Source organism: Tachypleus tridentatus, chromosome 2 (assembly GCF_004210375.1).
Source record: "Tachypleus tridentatus isolate NWPU-2018 chromosome 2, ASM421037v1, whole genome shotgun sequence".
Taxonomy (NCBI): Eukaryota; Metazoa; Arthropoda; class Merostomata; order Xiphosura; family Limulidae; genus Tachypleus; species Tachypleus tridentatus.
In genome coordinates, this window is record NC_134826.1 from 23,459,330 (window position 1) to 23,475,806 (window position 16,477).

At 34.8% G+C, this 16,477-nt stretch overlaps 1 protein-coding gene across 2 annotated transcripts in view; it reads left to right on the forward strand.

The window, feature by feature from the left end:
- Window positions 1–5,321, forward strand: part of LOC143239508 (homeobox protein engrailed-1-B-like) — an 80,105-nt gene extending 74,784 nt beyond the window's left edge. For both annotated transcript variants that reach the window (XM_076480662.1, XM_076480652.1), the window contains exon 2: window positions 1,851–5,321. In XM_076480662.1, the coding sequence (XP_076336777.1) occupies window positions 1,851–2,173 (323 nt within the window). In that variant the 3' untranslated portion in view covers window positions 2,174–5,321. The remainder of the gene's footprint in view (window positions 1–1,850) is intronic.
- Window positions 5,322–16,477: the final 11,156 nt, after the last annotated feature.

The following is a 16,477-nucleotide window of genomic DNA, read 5'->3' on the forward strand; positions in this document are numbered from 1 at the left end:
TATGTTTCATACAAACAGATTACTATTGTAAGAGAATGTAGCGCTGTGTTTCATACAAACAGATTACTATTGTAAGAGAATGTAGCGCTATGTTTCATACAAACAGATTACTATTGTAAGAGAATATAGCGCTATGTTTCATACAGATTACTATTGTAAGAGAATGTAGCACTATGTTTCATACAAACAGATTACTATTGTAAGAGAATGTAGCGCTATGTTTCATACAAACAGATTACTATTGTAAGAGAATGTAGCGCTATGTTTCATACAAAGAGATTACTATTGTAAGAGAATGTAGCGCTATGTTTCATACAAACAGATTACTATTGTAAGAGAATGTAGCGCTGTGTTTCATACAAACAGATTACTATTGTAAGAGAATGTAGCGCTATGTTTCATACAAACAGATTACTATTGTAAGAGAATATAGCGCTATGTTTCATACAGATTACTATTGTAAGAGAATGTAGCACTATGTTTCATACAAACAGATTACTATTGTAAGAGAATGTAGCGCTATGTTTCATACAGATTACAGATTACTATTGTAAGAGAATGTAGCGCTATGTTTCATACAAACAGATTACTATTGTAAGAGAATGTAGCGCTATGTTTCATACAAACAGATTACTATTGTAAGAGAATGTAGCGCTGTGTTTCATACAAACAGATTACTATTGTAAGAGAATGTAGCGCTATGTTTCATACAAACAGATTACTATTATAAGAGAATGTAGCGCTGTGTTTCATACAAACAGATCACTATTGTAAGAGAATGTAGCACTATGTTTCATACAAACAGATTACTATTGTAAGAGAATGTAGCGCTATGTTTCATACAAACAGATTACTATTGTAAGAGAATGTAGCGCTATGTTTCATACAAACAGATTACTATTGCAAGAAAATACATCATTCCGTTACGAAAAAACAGATAACTGTTTGTGTTCAAACGAAGACGTTAATCTACAGCTAGAGATAATTAACAATAACTGTCATATGTTTCTTCAGACTTGGGGTGTGATATTGTAAGAAGAACGAGATTTTAAGCAAACATTTTTCTGCAGATAAATGGACTTTGAATGTTTACTTTAGTGACATAAAATAGGTTTGGCGTTCAATGCGTTGTGAAACTGATATTTGTGTTAAAAAGAAAGTGTAGAAGATACGTAAGTAAATAGGAAATAATAGTGAATATTTATGATCATTCAGCTTAAATTAGAATCATTTACAATAAACAGATAGCAAAATGACCCCTATCAGTACCTGACGCTGATACAAAAGATGATTCACGCTCATGAGTCTCTAGATGGGACGGCGGTAAGTTTACGGATTTAAAATGCTAAAATCAAGAGTTTGATACCGTTTGGTAAACACAGCAAATATCTTGATGTGGCATTGCTATAACAGCACACATATACACTGAGGAGGGTTTTGTTTCCACTGGCACTGCTTTAAAATCAGTGTCACTTGATAACTTTTGGGTAATTCCATGTTAATCTATCCTATAAAAGAAATTTTTGAAAAGCTATAAACTTTATTTACTTATTGGAAGTTAAAATTTCAAATAAGGCTGCGGACTTACAGTACTAGAAACAAGGTTTCGTTACCAGTGGTGGTCAAAGCAAAGATAGCTCATTGTGTAGCTATGTGCTCAGCTACAAATAAACATGACATGTACTGCGCTCAACGTTTCTTTCATAACTATATGTATTTATGACAAACAAATGTTTCAGACGGTCGACATAATGAAATTGGATTTTTTTTACACTCATATATCTCTGATATTGTGTTGTGTTAAAAGCTTCCCTTCTTACATGCTCTTATATATGTTTTTTTCTTACCAGGGCCAAGGTCTCGAAACTCAAAAAAAAAGATAAAGTCAGAAGAGAAACGTCCAAGGACTGCCTTCACAACAGACCAGCTAGCTCGACTTAAGGCAGAATTCCAAGAAAACCGCTACCTGACAGAAAAGAGACGACAATACTTAGCTCGTGAGTTACAGCTTAACGAGTCCCAGATCAAGATCTGGTTTCAGAACAAACGGGCTAAGATTAAAAAGGCCACCGGCCATACAAACACTCTGGCTCTACAACTAATGGCCCAGGGTCTATATAACCATACCACTGCCCCTGTCCATAATGAACTAGACGACTCAGATTCCTCGTAAAATGACCATTGGACACTAAGTAACAAACTAAAAAATCTAGGCATCAGCTTGTAAAAGAAAAAAAAAAACAAAAGACGGACACTGTGACGTCACGCCATTCATGAACATGAATAGAAGAGATATTTACTCTTTATTTGAAGGATTTACAGAAGACGTCATGATGACGTCATGAATTGGTAGTTTCTTCAGGAGAAGACCTTATGGTACTACAATTTGTCACTACTAAGTTCGTTCTACAGGCGGCTTCCCGTTAAGTTATCTTGTAACATAACCCTTGTAGCAAGGAACACAGATATCCTAACTACATTAAACAGAGATTACAGAGTCGATCAGTAATCTGAGATTTTCTAAGTCATTAACTCGCTAATCTGTGTGCATAGTGTATTTTAATTCTGCCGTTTCGTGTTTCGTTAGAAATTCAGTTTCTACAAAGTTCTCTCAGTGTCGGAATGTCGCAACGTGCAATGACCTGTGCCAGGTAATTAAGTAACTTACACGCAAACATTGATGTCAAATATAATTAAAATACATTGTTAGTCAGAATCGATTTACCGAACTATGAACAAAAAATATTAATCTCCAATCTTATTTGATTAACCATTAGTTTGTATGACACTGTGACTGGAATTTATGAATCCGATTAACATCCCATTTGATTAAACTTGTTTTGGTCTTTCTTGTGTACTGTTTGATTTAATGTTTGTTTTATACCTGATAGACAATGCTATTTTTTGAAGTAATAGACCAGATTAAGCAGTTGAGAACAGTTTTCCCCGTCACGAATTATCCAATTCTGGTTTATAATATGACTTTTGACACTAAACAATTTTGTGTCTATAGTATAACTTAAACAGCAAATAATTTTGTGTCTCTAGTGTAATTTAGACAGCAAATAATTTTGTGGCTCTAGTTTTACTAGGGTTATCTACACAAGGGTTATCTGCGCTAGCCGTCCCTAATTTAGCAGTGTAAGATTAAAGGGAAGGCAGCTGATAATCACCACTCACAGCCAACTCTTGGGCTACTCTTTTACCAACGAATAGTGGGATTGACCAGTCACTTTATAACGCCCCCACGGCTGAAAGGGCGAACATGTTTGATGCTATGGGGATTCGAACCTGCAACCCTGGGATTACGAGTCGAACGCCTTAACCCACCTGGCCATGCCAGGGCCCATCTAGTTTTATCTACTTTTATCGATAATTTTATCTTCTAGTCTAAAAATTCAAAGATTACAAATGTTTTCTGGGTTCAACTATTGCCTGAATTGAAATAGGATATTCAGGAAGTATAAGTTTTCAACTGATCATTACAATAAACTCGTGGCCAAAACAAAAAGAAAGTGATATTTTATATTAAAAAACAGATAAAAAGAGATTGGTTGTAAAAGAAGCGATATTTTTTTATTAGTTCTCTCTCTCACGGGTTTTGTTGTTGTTGCTGTTTTGCAGACTATACAAATGAGTTCATGTTGTGTTTTGTCTGTCTTTACTATTTTTTTCATTAGACATCCAATTGTAATTTACATTTGTTAACAAGGAACGCTAGGACCGGCATGGCCAGGTGGGTTAAGGCGTTCGACTCGTAATCTGAGGGTCGCGGCTTCGAATTCCCGTCGCACCAAACATTCTCTCCCTTTCAGCCGTGGGGGCGTTATAAAGTGACGATCAATCCCACTATTCGTTGGTAAAAGAGCAACCCAAGAGTTGGCGGTGGGTGGTGATGACTAGCTGCCTTCCCTCTAGTCTTACACTGTTAAATTAAAGACGGCTAGCGCAGATAGCCCTCGAGTAGCTTTGAGCGAAATTCAAACACGAAACCTACTGTTTACGTTTTATTACAGTGTTTCAGGAAAGTACCACAGAATATATTTCGTGAGTGTAGTGTGAAACAAAGTACTGCGTCAGAAATCTTTTATCATATTTTATGTTTTTTTTTTATTTAAAACTGAAATTATTAGCAATATTCATTGTCCTTTCAAAGTGACGATCAGTTTAACTTTTTCACGAAGAAATTTTGACGGCAGCGACATCTTTATTTTACTCAAGTGTAGAATACTAAGTCCTATATACATATATATTGATAACAATGTTCATATTGTGTTAGTTTAAATTTTATGTCCATTTCAATTCAGAAACTGCATATAAAAGAAATATGAAAGCTAGATACGATGACATTTTTTTCTGTCAATTATTAATTGGTTAGGATTTTTGTACTTGAGAACATACGAAGAAAAACCTTAAAATAATAAATATATACATTAGTATAATCCCAGTAGAAATACAGAAAATTTTTGTATTGATATTTGTTGTGAGAAAAATAATGAAAGTAAAATTTGTGTATCGCGTGCATGGTTCAAGTGTTTAATTTTGTGCAAAGTTGTTTTCTCATTGGTAAGAACGATTTATACTTTTCGTTTCTTGGATAAAAGTAATTTCAAAAGGAACATAAACTGTTATCTTTTAAAGTCAACAAAGGTAGGAATTTGTTAGAAACGTAAACTTGAATTGCATTGCTAGAACAATCAGTTTTCTCTAAATGTAGTCACTGCCTCGTGTTTAAATAAAAGTATTCTCTCTTTTTGTCAATATTTTTTTATTATTTTGCACCCTTCCCCCACAATGGCACAGCGGTGTGTCTGCTGACTTACAACGCTAAAATCCTAGTTTTGATACCCGTGATAGTCAGAGCACACATAGCTCTTTGTGTAGTTTTGTGTTTAACTTTAAATAAAACTTTTTGTTTTTGTATCGCATTTCTTCTTGAACTCAGTTGTCAGTGTGAGGGCTTACAGCGCTAGAATTTATATTTCGATACCTGTGTAAGCACAGCGCATGATAATCCATTCTGTAGGTTTGTGTTTAACAACAAATAAGCAGAACCATCATCGTTAATTCGTTCGCAATGTACATATGCACTTTTCTGTATATGTTTCTGAAAATAGAAATAAAATATTTTCAGTGCTGTAGACTCGATAGCTGAGGTTACACATATATGTGTATGTTTGGTCTTAAGTAGTATTTATATATTGAAGACAGCTGCGAAACTTAGTTTTTCCTGATGAGTGAGGATAATTCGTTCACAATGTACATATGCGTTTTTCTGTATGTGTTTCTGAAAATAGAAATAAAATATTTTCGGTGCTGTAGATCGTTTCATGTTTACATATTTTATGTCAATAAACACACAATGTTCATGTGAAAAGTCTGCACATTTTCCTATATATATATTTAATATTCATGTTAAAAGAAGCCCACATAAATTTCCGTGTCTCTAGTGTGACTTAGCGATAAATCATTTTGCGTCTCTGATTTGTTTGTTTCCGAATTTCGCGCAAAGCTACACGAGGGCTATCTGTGCTAGCCGTCCCTAATTTTGCAGTGTAAGACTAGAGGAAAGCCAGCTAGTCATCACCACCCACTGCCAACTGTTGGGCTATTCTTTTACCAACGAATAGTGGGATTGACCGTAACTTTATAACGCCCCCACGGCTGAAAGGGCGAGCATGTTTGGTGCGACGGGGATTTGAACCCGCGATCCTCAGATTACGAGTCAAACGCCTTAATCCATTTGGCCCTGCCGGGCCTTGCGTCTTTGAAAAGACCACTGTCGGTATTCTTGTGAGTAAATCATACATTGAATGCGTCTAGGATAATTTACGCAGTCAATATGTGATATTATTAAAACAAATGCTTAAAAATATGATTAAAGATTTGGTGATTTAATATTTGATATAAATCGAGGTGTGGTTGATGTTATCAAATGTAAATAGACTATAGATGGTGGATGGTAGTGAGACCTGGAACCATGGGAGTTCTAGCATCCATATCCTAACCCCTTATTGAAACAATAGCTTGCTTTCTAGGTTTACATCTGTTGGTTTGATTATGTGTGATAAACGGAATATTTCCATTGCTTTTCGTTACTATAGCAGCAGACGATGTCGCTTAAAAATGATACCCCTGTACTTTTGTATAATGGTATAATTATGCGTTGGTTTGTTACAGTTTTTGGTAGCGCTGTCGTGTATTTGTTGGCACGAGCATCTATATATATAAAACGAAATGTGTGCTCGTTTGTACCCTAACATTTCCAAACCTACACAGCTAATCTCAACCAAAGTTTGTATCTTAACACTATGAACTATGGAGAATGTTATGAGACAGTAAACGTTGAATATAACCCTACTTCTTTTTTGTAAAACCTGTTAATTAATTACTCACAGCCTATTGAGTCAGTTTCAAACAATCTTGGCAAGTCGACGCTTTAGACAATGTTGAATGTTCTGAAGGAATTCAAGGTTAAAGTATGAACGTTGCTTGACTGTTTCTCAACCAACCATGATATTCTCATGGTCAACGAGATGTAGGGTGTTCATCTCAAAATTTTTATTTGTTGGTAAATGGAAAGTAAACTGTAAATGTGGTTTATGAAGAAGCTTTGTTATAGTTTTAAAAATTTGATATAAAGTTCAAGTTATTACTTTAAAATATATGATTGTTGTTAATCCTAGATTGTTTTAATTAACTTTGAACATTCCCTGACAATAGACGGGTAACTCAACCAGTCTGTAATAAAAATGTTAACCCCCAGTGAACTCACGCTGCTAGAAACGAGTTTTCGATACCCGTGGTGGGCAAAACTCACATAGCCCATTGTGTAGTTTTGTGCTCTATTCCAAACAGTCAATCAATAGAAACGTCGTATTTTTACATAATTATCTAATCAAGGCTGAGCAAACCTAAATAACATCCTGTGGACCTTTGATGTAATACAAATAATAGTGAAAAATAGTTTAATATATTTTATTAGGAATACATCCCTGTTCACACATAAAGTTGTAACAGAACTCAAGTATTTTTGAACCAATTAATAAATAAGAAAACTCAATAATTTATATAAAAAAATTACATCTCTACTTTGTATACTGTTATTATGAAAGATTTAGTAATTCGTAACAGATTATATTTATAAACTGTATTTCCATTCAGAAAACAGGAGAGTTGTGACAGATCAGCAATAAAAAAAATGTTTGGTTTCCTAGTTCACAATCTTAATTTGTCTCCAATTACCCTAATATTGAGTTAATTAACTTTAATACGTCAAGTACGTTATATCCTAAGACCTGGTATGGCCAGATGGTTAAGGCATTTCGAATCGTAATCTGAGGGTCGAGGGTTCGAATCCCGGTTATAACAGACATGCTCGCCTTTTCAGTCGTAAAAGTGTTATAACGTTACGGTCAATCCCACTATTCGTTGGTAAAAGAATAGCCCAAGAGTTGGCGGTGGGTGGTGATGACTAGCTGCCTTCCTTCTAGTCTTACACTGCTAAATTAGGAACGGCTAGCGCAGATAGCCCTCGAGTAGCTTTGCGTGAAATTCAAAACAAACAAACATTATATCCTATATGTGGTGTGAGTTAATGGACTTTAAATATATTACATACTGTTTAATGTGTCTAAGTATTGGTGAATGTGTATTGAAACATCAGTTCTGTAAGCCCTATAAATGAATTAGATTTATTACTATTATGTTTTGCTTAAAAAACACAATTGTAGGAAACTTCATAAATCCACTTGAAAATCAATTGGTTTCTAGCCACCTTAGTATTTTTTTCTTGTTAAATCTTAATAACAAATGATTTATCTCTGTGCCCTGGATGTATATCAGTGTACGTTTTAAATGCATGTTAAATAAATAGACAGAAAGATTCGTTAGTTCACTGATTTTTATAACCTTTTCGTGTTTGTTGGTTCAAAGTTTTCAGAAGTTTATTTTTGTGTAAAAATGGCACTAAATCTCTCACACACACAATCAACGCCCGCGTGATCTCTGCTGGAAAACGTGCACTCGATACTCCAGGTTTAGTTCAAGCACACAAATCTAAACTTCTTGTCCTTACACGTTTCAGTGAGAAACTAAATTCCATAGCTTTTATGCTATACTTCGTTTCAGCAAAGCATACGTTGGTGTGTTGTTATGGTTCTACACTTCAAGAAAAACAAACAAAAAAATCCGTTACTCGTGTAAACAGCGCTGCAGCGCAGCCCCTGTCTCTAAAGCGACCTCTTTACAGCAGCTTTGAAGTAATTAGTAATGGGTTGAAAGAGTAACCTGAACTCACAGGAAGCGCCCAATTCTTCTCTGGTAAATAGACATGACTTTCTAATAGAAACTCATTAGCAGAGATCAAGTTTGTTTAAAATTTCAGCTGATCTCACAAGATATCACACTGTACGAGACCACACACGTAGTCTAACCCATACACCAGTGATCGCACTCTCGACTCCTCGTGATCGTTATCCGCAAAAGCTCACGCGACTTTGCAGACGATATGTAGCATAATTCCAAGAGAAGGAATTTTGTGTTTGCATGGATGTTACCAATTATATAAAACATGTTGTCAGTTTAAAACAAATCCTATAAATATTAGAAAATAATCTCGTGTTCTAACGAACAAAACTGATTTAATAGAATTACTTTGTCTCAATATGATCCACAAAAAAATAACACCTAAATGATTAACTTTAAACACTAATATTAACCAGCCTTCTGTATTGTTTCACGAAATATATCTTGCTACAAATATTTCGTGAACTTGGATGTTGTTACTACTAATTAACTAGTCCGGATGTTCAAATTTTGATAATAATTTATTAATGTGAGTATTTCACACAGTTAAAGCCAACTCTAAATCAGTGCAGTGGTAAAATATATAAAAGTAATTCGAATTTAAATCATAATAAATCAAATAAATATTGCATCACCTTGAAGAGAAAAAATGGTCAAAGTTTAAACTACAAAATAATATGGCTGTCATGTTAAACTAGAATGGAAAAAAATGTACAATAGCTTGTTATTTTTTTAGAACAGGTCACACATTCGTAAACACTCTATAAGTAAAACTGAAAGTCATTTATTTTTAAAGAAATAAACCGATAAAATCTTATCGTCTTCGACAGGTGGCTCTGCCTGCCTTTACTTCTAAATAGAACAATTCGATGTTTCTTTTTGTTTTATTATGTTTTTTATTGTGTGGTTTACCAAAGTCTTTGATTCTACCTCTTTTTCTCCTTGTCACGAATTAAAATAATGAATATTAAAGAATATTCTGTATTGCATAAATGAAGCTGCCAACAAAGGTTGGTAAACCGTTTGGAAATTTGATTGGGTGTTCCTTAAGACGTAACTTATTAAGACCCTTTCAGTGAGTGTTAAAGCTTTCATCTCTAGATGAAAACTTACGATGAAAGGTGTCTGTTTTGCTGACGTCCTTAACCAGAGATTCGCTGATAGCCTGAAATTATCAACTTGCACCCTCTACCAACTCTATTTTTTGAAAACAAAAGGTTTTCTTGTTTTATTTCAACTAAAACTACTTATTTATAATTAAAACAGTCATGCTTTATGGAATCTAAAAAAAATGGCTTTGTTTTGTTGCCCAACCAATGTTTATTCAGTCATCTCTTATGAATTATGTGAACAACATGATAGATGTGTGCACTGGCGAAAAGAGTTGATAGACAAATACATAATTTGAGACATTATATATTTTAACTCTATTTGAGTTGATAGGAGTTATATGTTCATACACTGTACTATATGAATTAACGTGTTAGATTATTGGGGTGGCGATAAAGGTAGGACCCGTACAACAAGCAAGATTTAAGACAAAAGTAGTAGCAGGTTCACTGGTTACTTGAAATCAAAGTGAATAGAATAAAGTGTATACGCAGACTGGACTGAAAGCTCTCACCAACAATAAGATAAGTACATAAAGTCAGCCGCAGTATATCTTCACAGTAATTCGAACAGGGTTCAAATGTATCATTTCATCTCCAACCCTAAACATCAAAATGGCGCCAAAGCTAGTCACCCAAGATATACATGTACATACTTTCTTTAATTTTCCTTTCAGTATAGGTTCAGCCCTAAGAAAGCTTTTAGTAAGCTGGACACAGATAATTTATTTCCCGTGTTTAAACTTGGAATTAAGACAGAACACAAGCTTTGAATAAACGAACTCGTGACTTTTAGAATATCAACTATAGGAAGTTAGAGCTGTGCAAGTGAGAATGTCACAGTTAACCACGTGGGGATTGTCCAACACGTGACCTAATTTTAAGCTTTAAAACCTGATCAAAACTTAGAATGTAAATCTATGATCAGTTAAGTAAACTTCATTTATGGGCAGATAAAAACATGCAGAAGTTTGAAAGTAACTTATTTCACTTGAAGTCACAATATATCAGTAAGACAGTTTACACATGAATTATTTAACTCTTTCAATAAAACAAAAGAAGCCAACACCATCCGCTAAAAAAATGGGCAAAAAATAGAACATAATTGATGATTTATTTCTATCTTTCAGTCAAGCACAAAGCAGTACAATGAGATATCTGTGTTCTGCCCACCACGGATATAAATCAGGTTTTACAGCGTTGTAAGTCCGCAGATGTACCGTTGCGCTGCTGGTAATAGAGAGGCTTAACTGATAAAGTAAACATTTTAAGATGATTCTACAACACAGCACATGAGTAATGCTGTAAAAATATTAGAAATCTTCACGAGTACTGCACTAAGTTGTTGTCGGTTAGGTGGTTTATGGCGTTCGATTCCCAATATGAGGGTCGCGGGGTCAAATCTACGTCTCATGCTCATCTTCTCAGTCATGAGAGCGTTATGATGTGACGATCAATCCTACTATTCGTTGGTAAAAAAGAAACTCAAGCAGTTAGCGGTGGGTGGTGATGACTAGCTGCCTTCTCTCTATTCTTACGCTGCTAAATTAGGGACGGCTAACTTAGATGGTCCTCGAGTAGCTTTGCGCAAAATTCAAAACAAACAAACAATTTATATACATTATTGTTCTGTTGTGTTAAAAGAAACTGTCTTATAATTAGCCTCCCAGTGGCTCAGCGATATGTCTGCGGACTTACAGCGCTAAAAACCGTGGTGGGCAGAGCACAGATAGCCCATTATGTAGCTTTGTGCTTAATTCAAAACAACAACAAAGTCTTATAATTATGTGGCTCCAAAAGTACCTAACAGCTAATCAAAACATATAAAACGTGAAGTAAATATCAAATTATCATATAATGATTTAGTTTAAATGTTGAAACTTTATTATATATTTATAAATCTGTATAAAAAATTAATAAATTAACATATTAGTTTGGCATTACATAAAATGCGCTTTGGGGACATCCAAAGAAATGTGTAATTGTGTGTAATAATAAAAACGGATGTCAGTGTTCATGTACATTAAAAATTGAATAGATTTCAAATTATAACCATCGTCGTAAAGCATGACAATCGGTAATTACAACCCTTTACAAATATCCAAACGTATCCTGAGAAAAATCACGAGACATAATATAAATCCAAATTATATCTATATTTGATATATGGAGCCTAGGTCACGTTCATTCATCAACTTGTGGGACGCAGCGGTCAGATTCTTATCCGGGTGGTTCAGTTTTCATAGAGCTATTCAGTACCAGTAAAGATATTATATAGAAATGAAGCCAAGTTTCTAGCTGATACAGGATTCGCCAGAATTATGGTGGACCCTGGAGTGCATAAGGTACTTCAAGTGAAGTAATTACTCTATTTGGTTGACACCAACTTTGCTCTTGTAATTATGATAGGTCAAAGGTTACTAGAGTGAAATCTTTGTGATTTTGTCTTGATTCTTTTGCTTGCAGAATTAAGGTGGTTAGTTCTAACCAAACTGGGTGTATGTGATGTCCAGCGATGGGTTTGAATCTGGTGAGCGAACTGTGAGACGAGACGAGTTCTCTGTTCCGTGGATTAATTTACTTTTAGTTTTTTGAATAGGTAATTTTAAATTTTATTTGTGACACTTCTAGTTACTTTGATATTTGTTAAGTGTTGTAGCGGGTCTGGCTTGGCCAAGTGGTTAAGGCACTCGACTCATAATCTGAGGTTCGCGGGTTCGAAACCCGTAACACTAAACATTCTAGCTCTTTCAGCCGTGGGGGCGTTATCATGTGACGGTCAATCCCACTATTCGTTGGTAAAAGAGTAGCATAAGAGTTGGCGGTGGGTGGTGATGACTAGCTGGTTTCCTTCTGGTCTTGCACTGCTAAATTAGGAACGGCTAGCCTAAATAATCCTCGTGTAGCTTTGCGCGAATTTAAAAAAAACAACAGACAAACAAGTGTTGTGAATTAGAGGTTATCGCTTATAGACCATTTACAGGGGGTGGCGGGGATTGAAGTCCTCTGCCCGAGATTTAGATGTAGAAGAGGGGACCAGAGTTCCCAGAGAAAACTCACTTTCACAGGACAGCCGATACTGCTACCTAAATGGTCCTAACCCATTAGTATGCTACAACAACCAACCGGACTAAGATACCATTAGTTCCCTGTTAGTACAGCGATGGTATACATATTTACAACGCTAAAATCAAGAGTTCGATTCCTCCGGGTGGACTCAGCAAATAGTCCGATGTGGCTTTGCTATAAAAACAACACAAAATACCATTATTAGGCCCAAAAACTGAAGTGAAGAGAAAATATTCAGTAACGTGTGATACATTAAATTTCTTTTAAAAAGTATTCCGGTCGCACCAAACATGCTCGTCATTTCAGCCGTGGGGTCGTTATAATGTCACGGTCAATCCCACTATTCGTTGGTAAAAGAGTAACCCAAGAGTTGGTGGTGGGTGGTGATGACTAGGTGCCTTCCCTCTAGTCTTACACTGCCAAATTAGGGGCGGCTAGCGCAGATAGCCCTCGTGTAGCTTTGCGAGAAATTCAAAAAATTAACAAACTTTTTATAACATGAAAATATCCCAGTTGAACAACGTTAAAACGTATCCGGCGTTCGATTCCTTACAATGGGTACAGAACATCTCCAAATGTGAGTTTGATCTGAGAAAAATAAACAAACGGAAAATACAAAGAAGTGTGATTGATATTTCTTAACCCTCCTCCAGTGGCACAGCGGCACGTCTGCAGAGTCATGCCACTAGAGACCGGGTTTCGATACACGTTTCGGGCAGGGTACAGATAGCCCCTCGTGTAGCTTTGTACTTAATTCAAAATACACAAACAGAACATGTTTCTTAAGTTTAAAAAACACGATCCATTAGTTAATAATAAAAATGTATGGCAATTTAAATATTACAAAAAATATAACATTTTTACAAATACTGTTTGTTGTATGATCTGACAATGATGCTTTTCCTTCATCAAAGCACCCGGATTACAAACCTACGATGTTTGTTTGGTTTTGAATTTCACACAAAGCTATTCCAGGGCTATCTGTGCTAGCCGTCCCTAATTTAGCAGTGTAAGACTAGAGGGAAGGCAGCTAGTCATCACCACCCGCCGCCAGCTCTTGGGCTACTCTTTTATCAACGAATAGTGGGAATGACCGTCACATTATAACGCCACCACGACTGAAAGGGCAAACATGTTTGGCGCAAAGGGGATACAAACCTACGAAGTTTTAGCTGAAAATCTATTTATATTATTACTAAAAACTATCGAGAAGCCGTATTTCTATTTCATAGGTAAGAATACTTGAAACAACTGACTGAAACAGATGTCGCCTTAAACGGAACACAAATGAACACAAAAAATGTATCTTACTTCAATGCTTCATCTCCGTAAAAAACAAACTAATTTAATCTATATTTATTATGATGACGACCTGTTAATTTCAAATAAATTTTTATTACCTTTCTTTTCGTCATTACGTCTTCATTACAGTTCAATGTCTAAGTTCAACAGCACAGCAGTAACTACCACATAAATTATCCTGGGATGCTGCAATGACCGAACGTGAGGTAATAAAAAGTTAATCCAAAGTACGAAGAATGATTCAATACACACGAATACATGTATCGAATTCATCACATCTCAAATTGCTACTTAAACTGTAGGTTGACTGCTTCAAGCACTGCATTAAAAATGATTTATTTTATTACAGAATGAGCCTTTATTACATGTAGCAAAACACGTCAAACAATAATTACAGGTGAAGGTCAATATATCAGATCTGACCACACTGGCTTGGTTAAGAAAAAAACAAAGGACAAGAAAATTGCTGAAGGTATTTTATTAATTAAAAACTTTACAAACGTTGGTCAAAACTTCATATTTACACGTGTGTTGCTACACATTTAGTAGTAAACTTGAAGAACAGAATACTAGTGTGAAAAGGGTCATTTATTTAAAGTTGAAAGTTTAGCCTCTTTTATGATTTTATTAACGGTACTCTAAACAATATTAAAAGTGCATCACTCTTATAATGGAATTTTATGGGTCTTCTTACCTAAAATTTTAGGACCACAAAAGCTTTTAAAATTTAAAACCACCAGTAACTACAGGAGCGATGAGTAACTACATGAGCGACATCCACCAAATACTCTTCTTTCTCTCTTGTATTGGTATTTGGGTATTGATGTTTATCTACCCAGGAGGGTCATGTTTCGTTAACCTCTTCCTCCTTCCATTAAATTTTGGTTTTACAACTGTCAAGTGTATTTATATTTTGTACACGATGGCTAGAGTAACCCACACTTAATCATGTCCCTTATCCATACACAGTCTACACATACACTTGTATACTCTTCTTACATGCGTTTTCACAAGTACCTACATCAGCGACATCTACAAAATACTCATCTTATATGAATTTTCAGAGTATAAAAATAATAATTACTACATAACCAATTTTTATCAAATACTCTTCTTAGATAAGTTTCACAGTTTAAAAATACATGAGCGACATCTACCAAATAGTCTACATACGCGAGTTTTTTATGGGCTAGTAAATTCATTTGCAAAAAGAAATCTTCTTTTAGTTTGGTTTGGTTTGTTTTGAATTTCGCGCAAAGCTACACGAAAGTTATTTGCGTTAGCCGTCCCTAATTTAGCAGTGTAAGACTAGAGGGAAGGCAGCTAACAATCACCACCAACTGTCAATTCTTGGGCTACTCTTTTACAAACGAATAGTGGAATTGACTGTAACATTATAACGTCTCCATGGCTGAAAGGGCGACCGTGTTTGGTGTGACGGAGGATTCGAACCTGCGATCCTAGGATTACGAGTCGCCGTGTGCCTTAACCACCTGGCCTTCGTTTCAGTAACTGAAAAGTTTGGACTGACTGGGTTTCAAAGTCCTTCAGACGGAAGATATTATCGGAAAGTATTAATATGTTAATCGCTTGTCTTCTGTTTATTGAATAATTATCGTTATCAGTTTATGCCGATTCTCTTTCTTCAATTCAGTCAAATAGGAAACTTAGTTTAAATGTTCATAATTTTTCTGTCACATCGTGAGAAAGAAAACGATATATTAAAGTGTAAGCACATACAAACGTACTGCATTTTGCAAAACAAAAAAATGCTTAACCGTATTTTCAGATTTACGATAGTAGCTGTAATGAACATTTTTTATAATAACAAATTACACAAATGAAAGTGTAAATGTTCCAAAGAAAGGGCCATTTTTGAGTAATAATTTGAAATTAAAAAAACAATAATATTTATGAAATACTAAACACATAATAAATGAAATCCAAGTAATTACACTGGACTTCAGGTTCTGACAACGTATTGAGATATGGATCATTCATCCGTATTTTGAACTTCTACCTTGTACTTCATCAACTGAACTCCCTGATTTCCATAAATAAACTAACAAACAACTCAGTTCAGTTTATTACATTAGACTAATGTGGCTCATGTTGGGCCATTGAATGACTGAGTTTATCCGAACCAGATCCTCTTGATTATTAATGTATCAAATTTCAGCTTTATGTATTACAAATTACAGTAAAACAAATCTGAAAAAAAACTAACCCTTTTCCTGTAAATCTTTCAGCTTTATGTATTACAAATTACAGTAAAACAAATCTGAAAAAAAAACTAACCCTATTCCTGTAAATCTTTCAGCTTTATGTATTACAAATTACAGTCAAACAAATCTGAAAAAAAACTATTCCTTTTCCTGTAAATCTTTCAGCTTTATGTATTACAAATTACAGTCAAACAAATCTGAAAAAAAACTTCCTTTTCCTGTAAATCTTTCAGCTTTATGTATTACAAATTACAGTCAAACAAATCTGAAAAAACTATTCCTTTTCCTGTAAATCTTTCAGCTTTATGTATTACAAATTACAGTCAAACAAATCTGAAAAAAACTTCCTTTTCCTGTAAATCTTTCAGCTTTATGTATTACAAATTACAGTCAAACAAATCTGAAAAAAAACTTCCTTTTCCTGTAAATCTTTCAGCTTTATGTATTACAAATTAGAGTCAAACA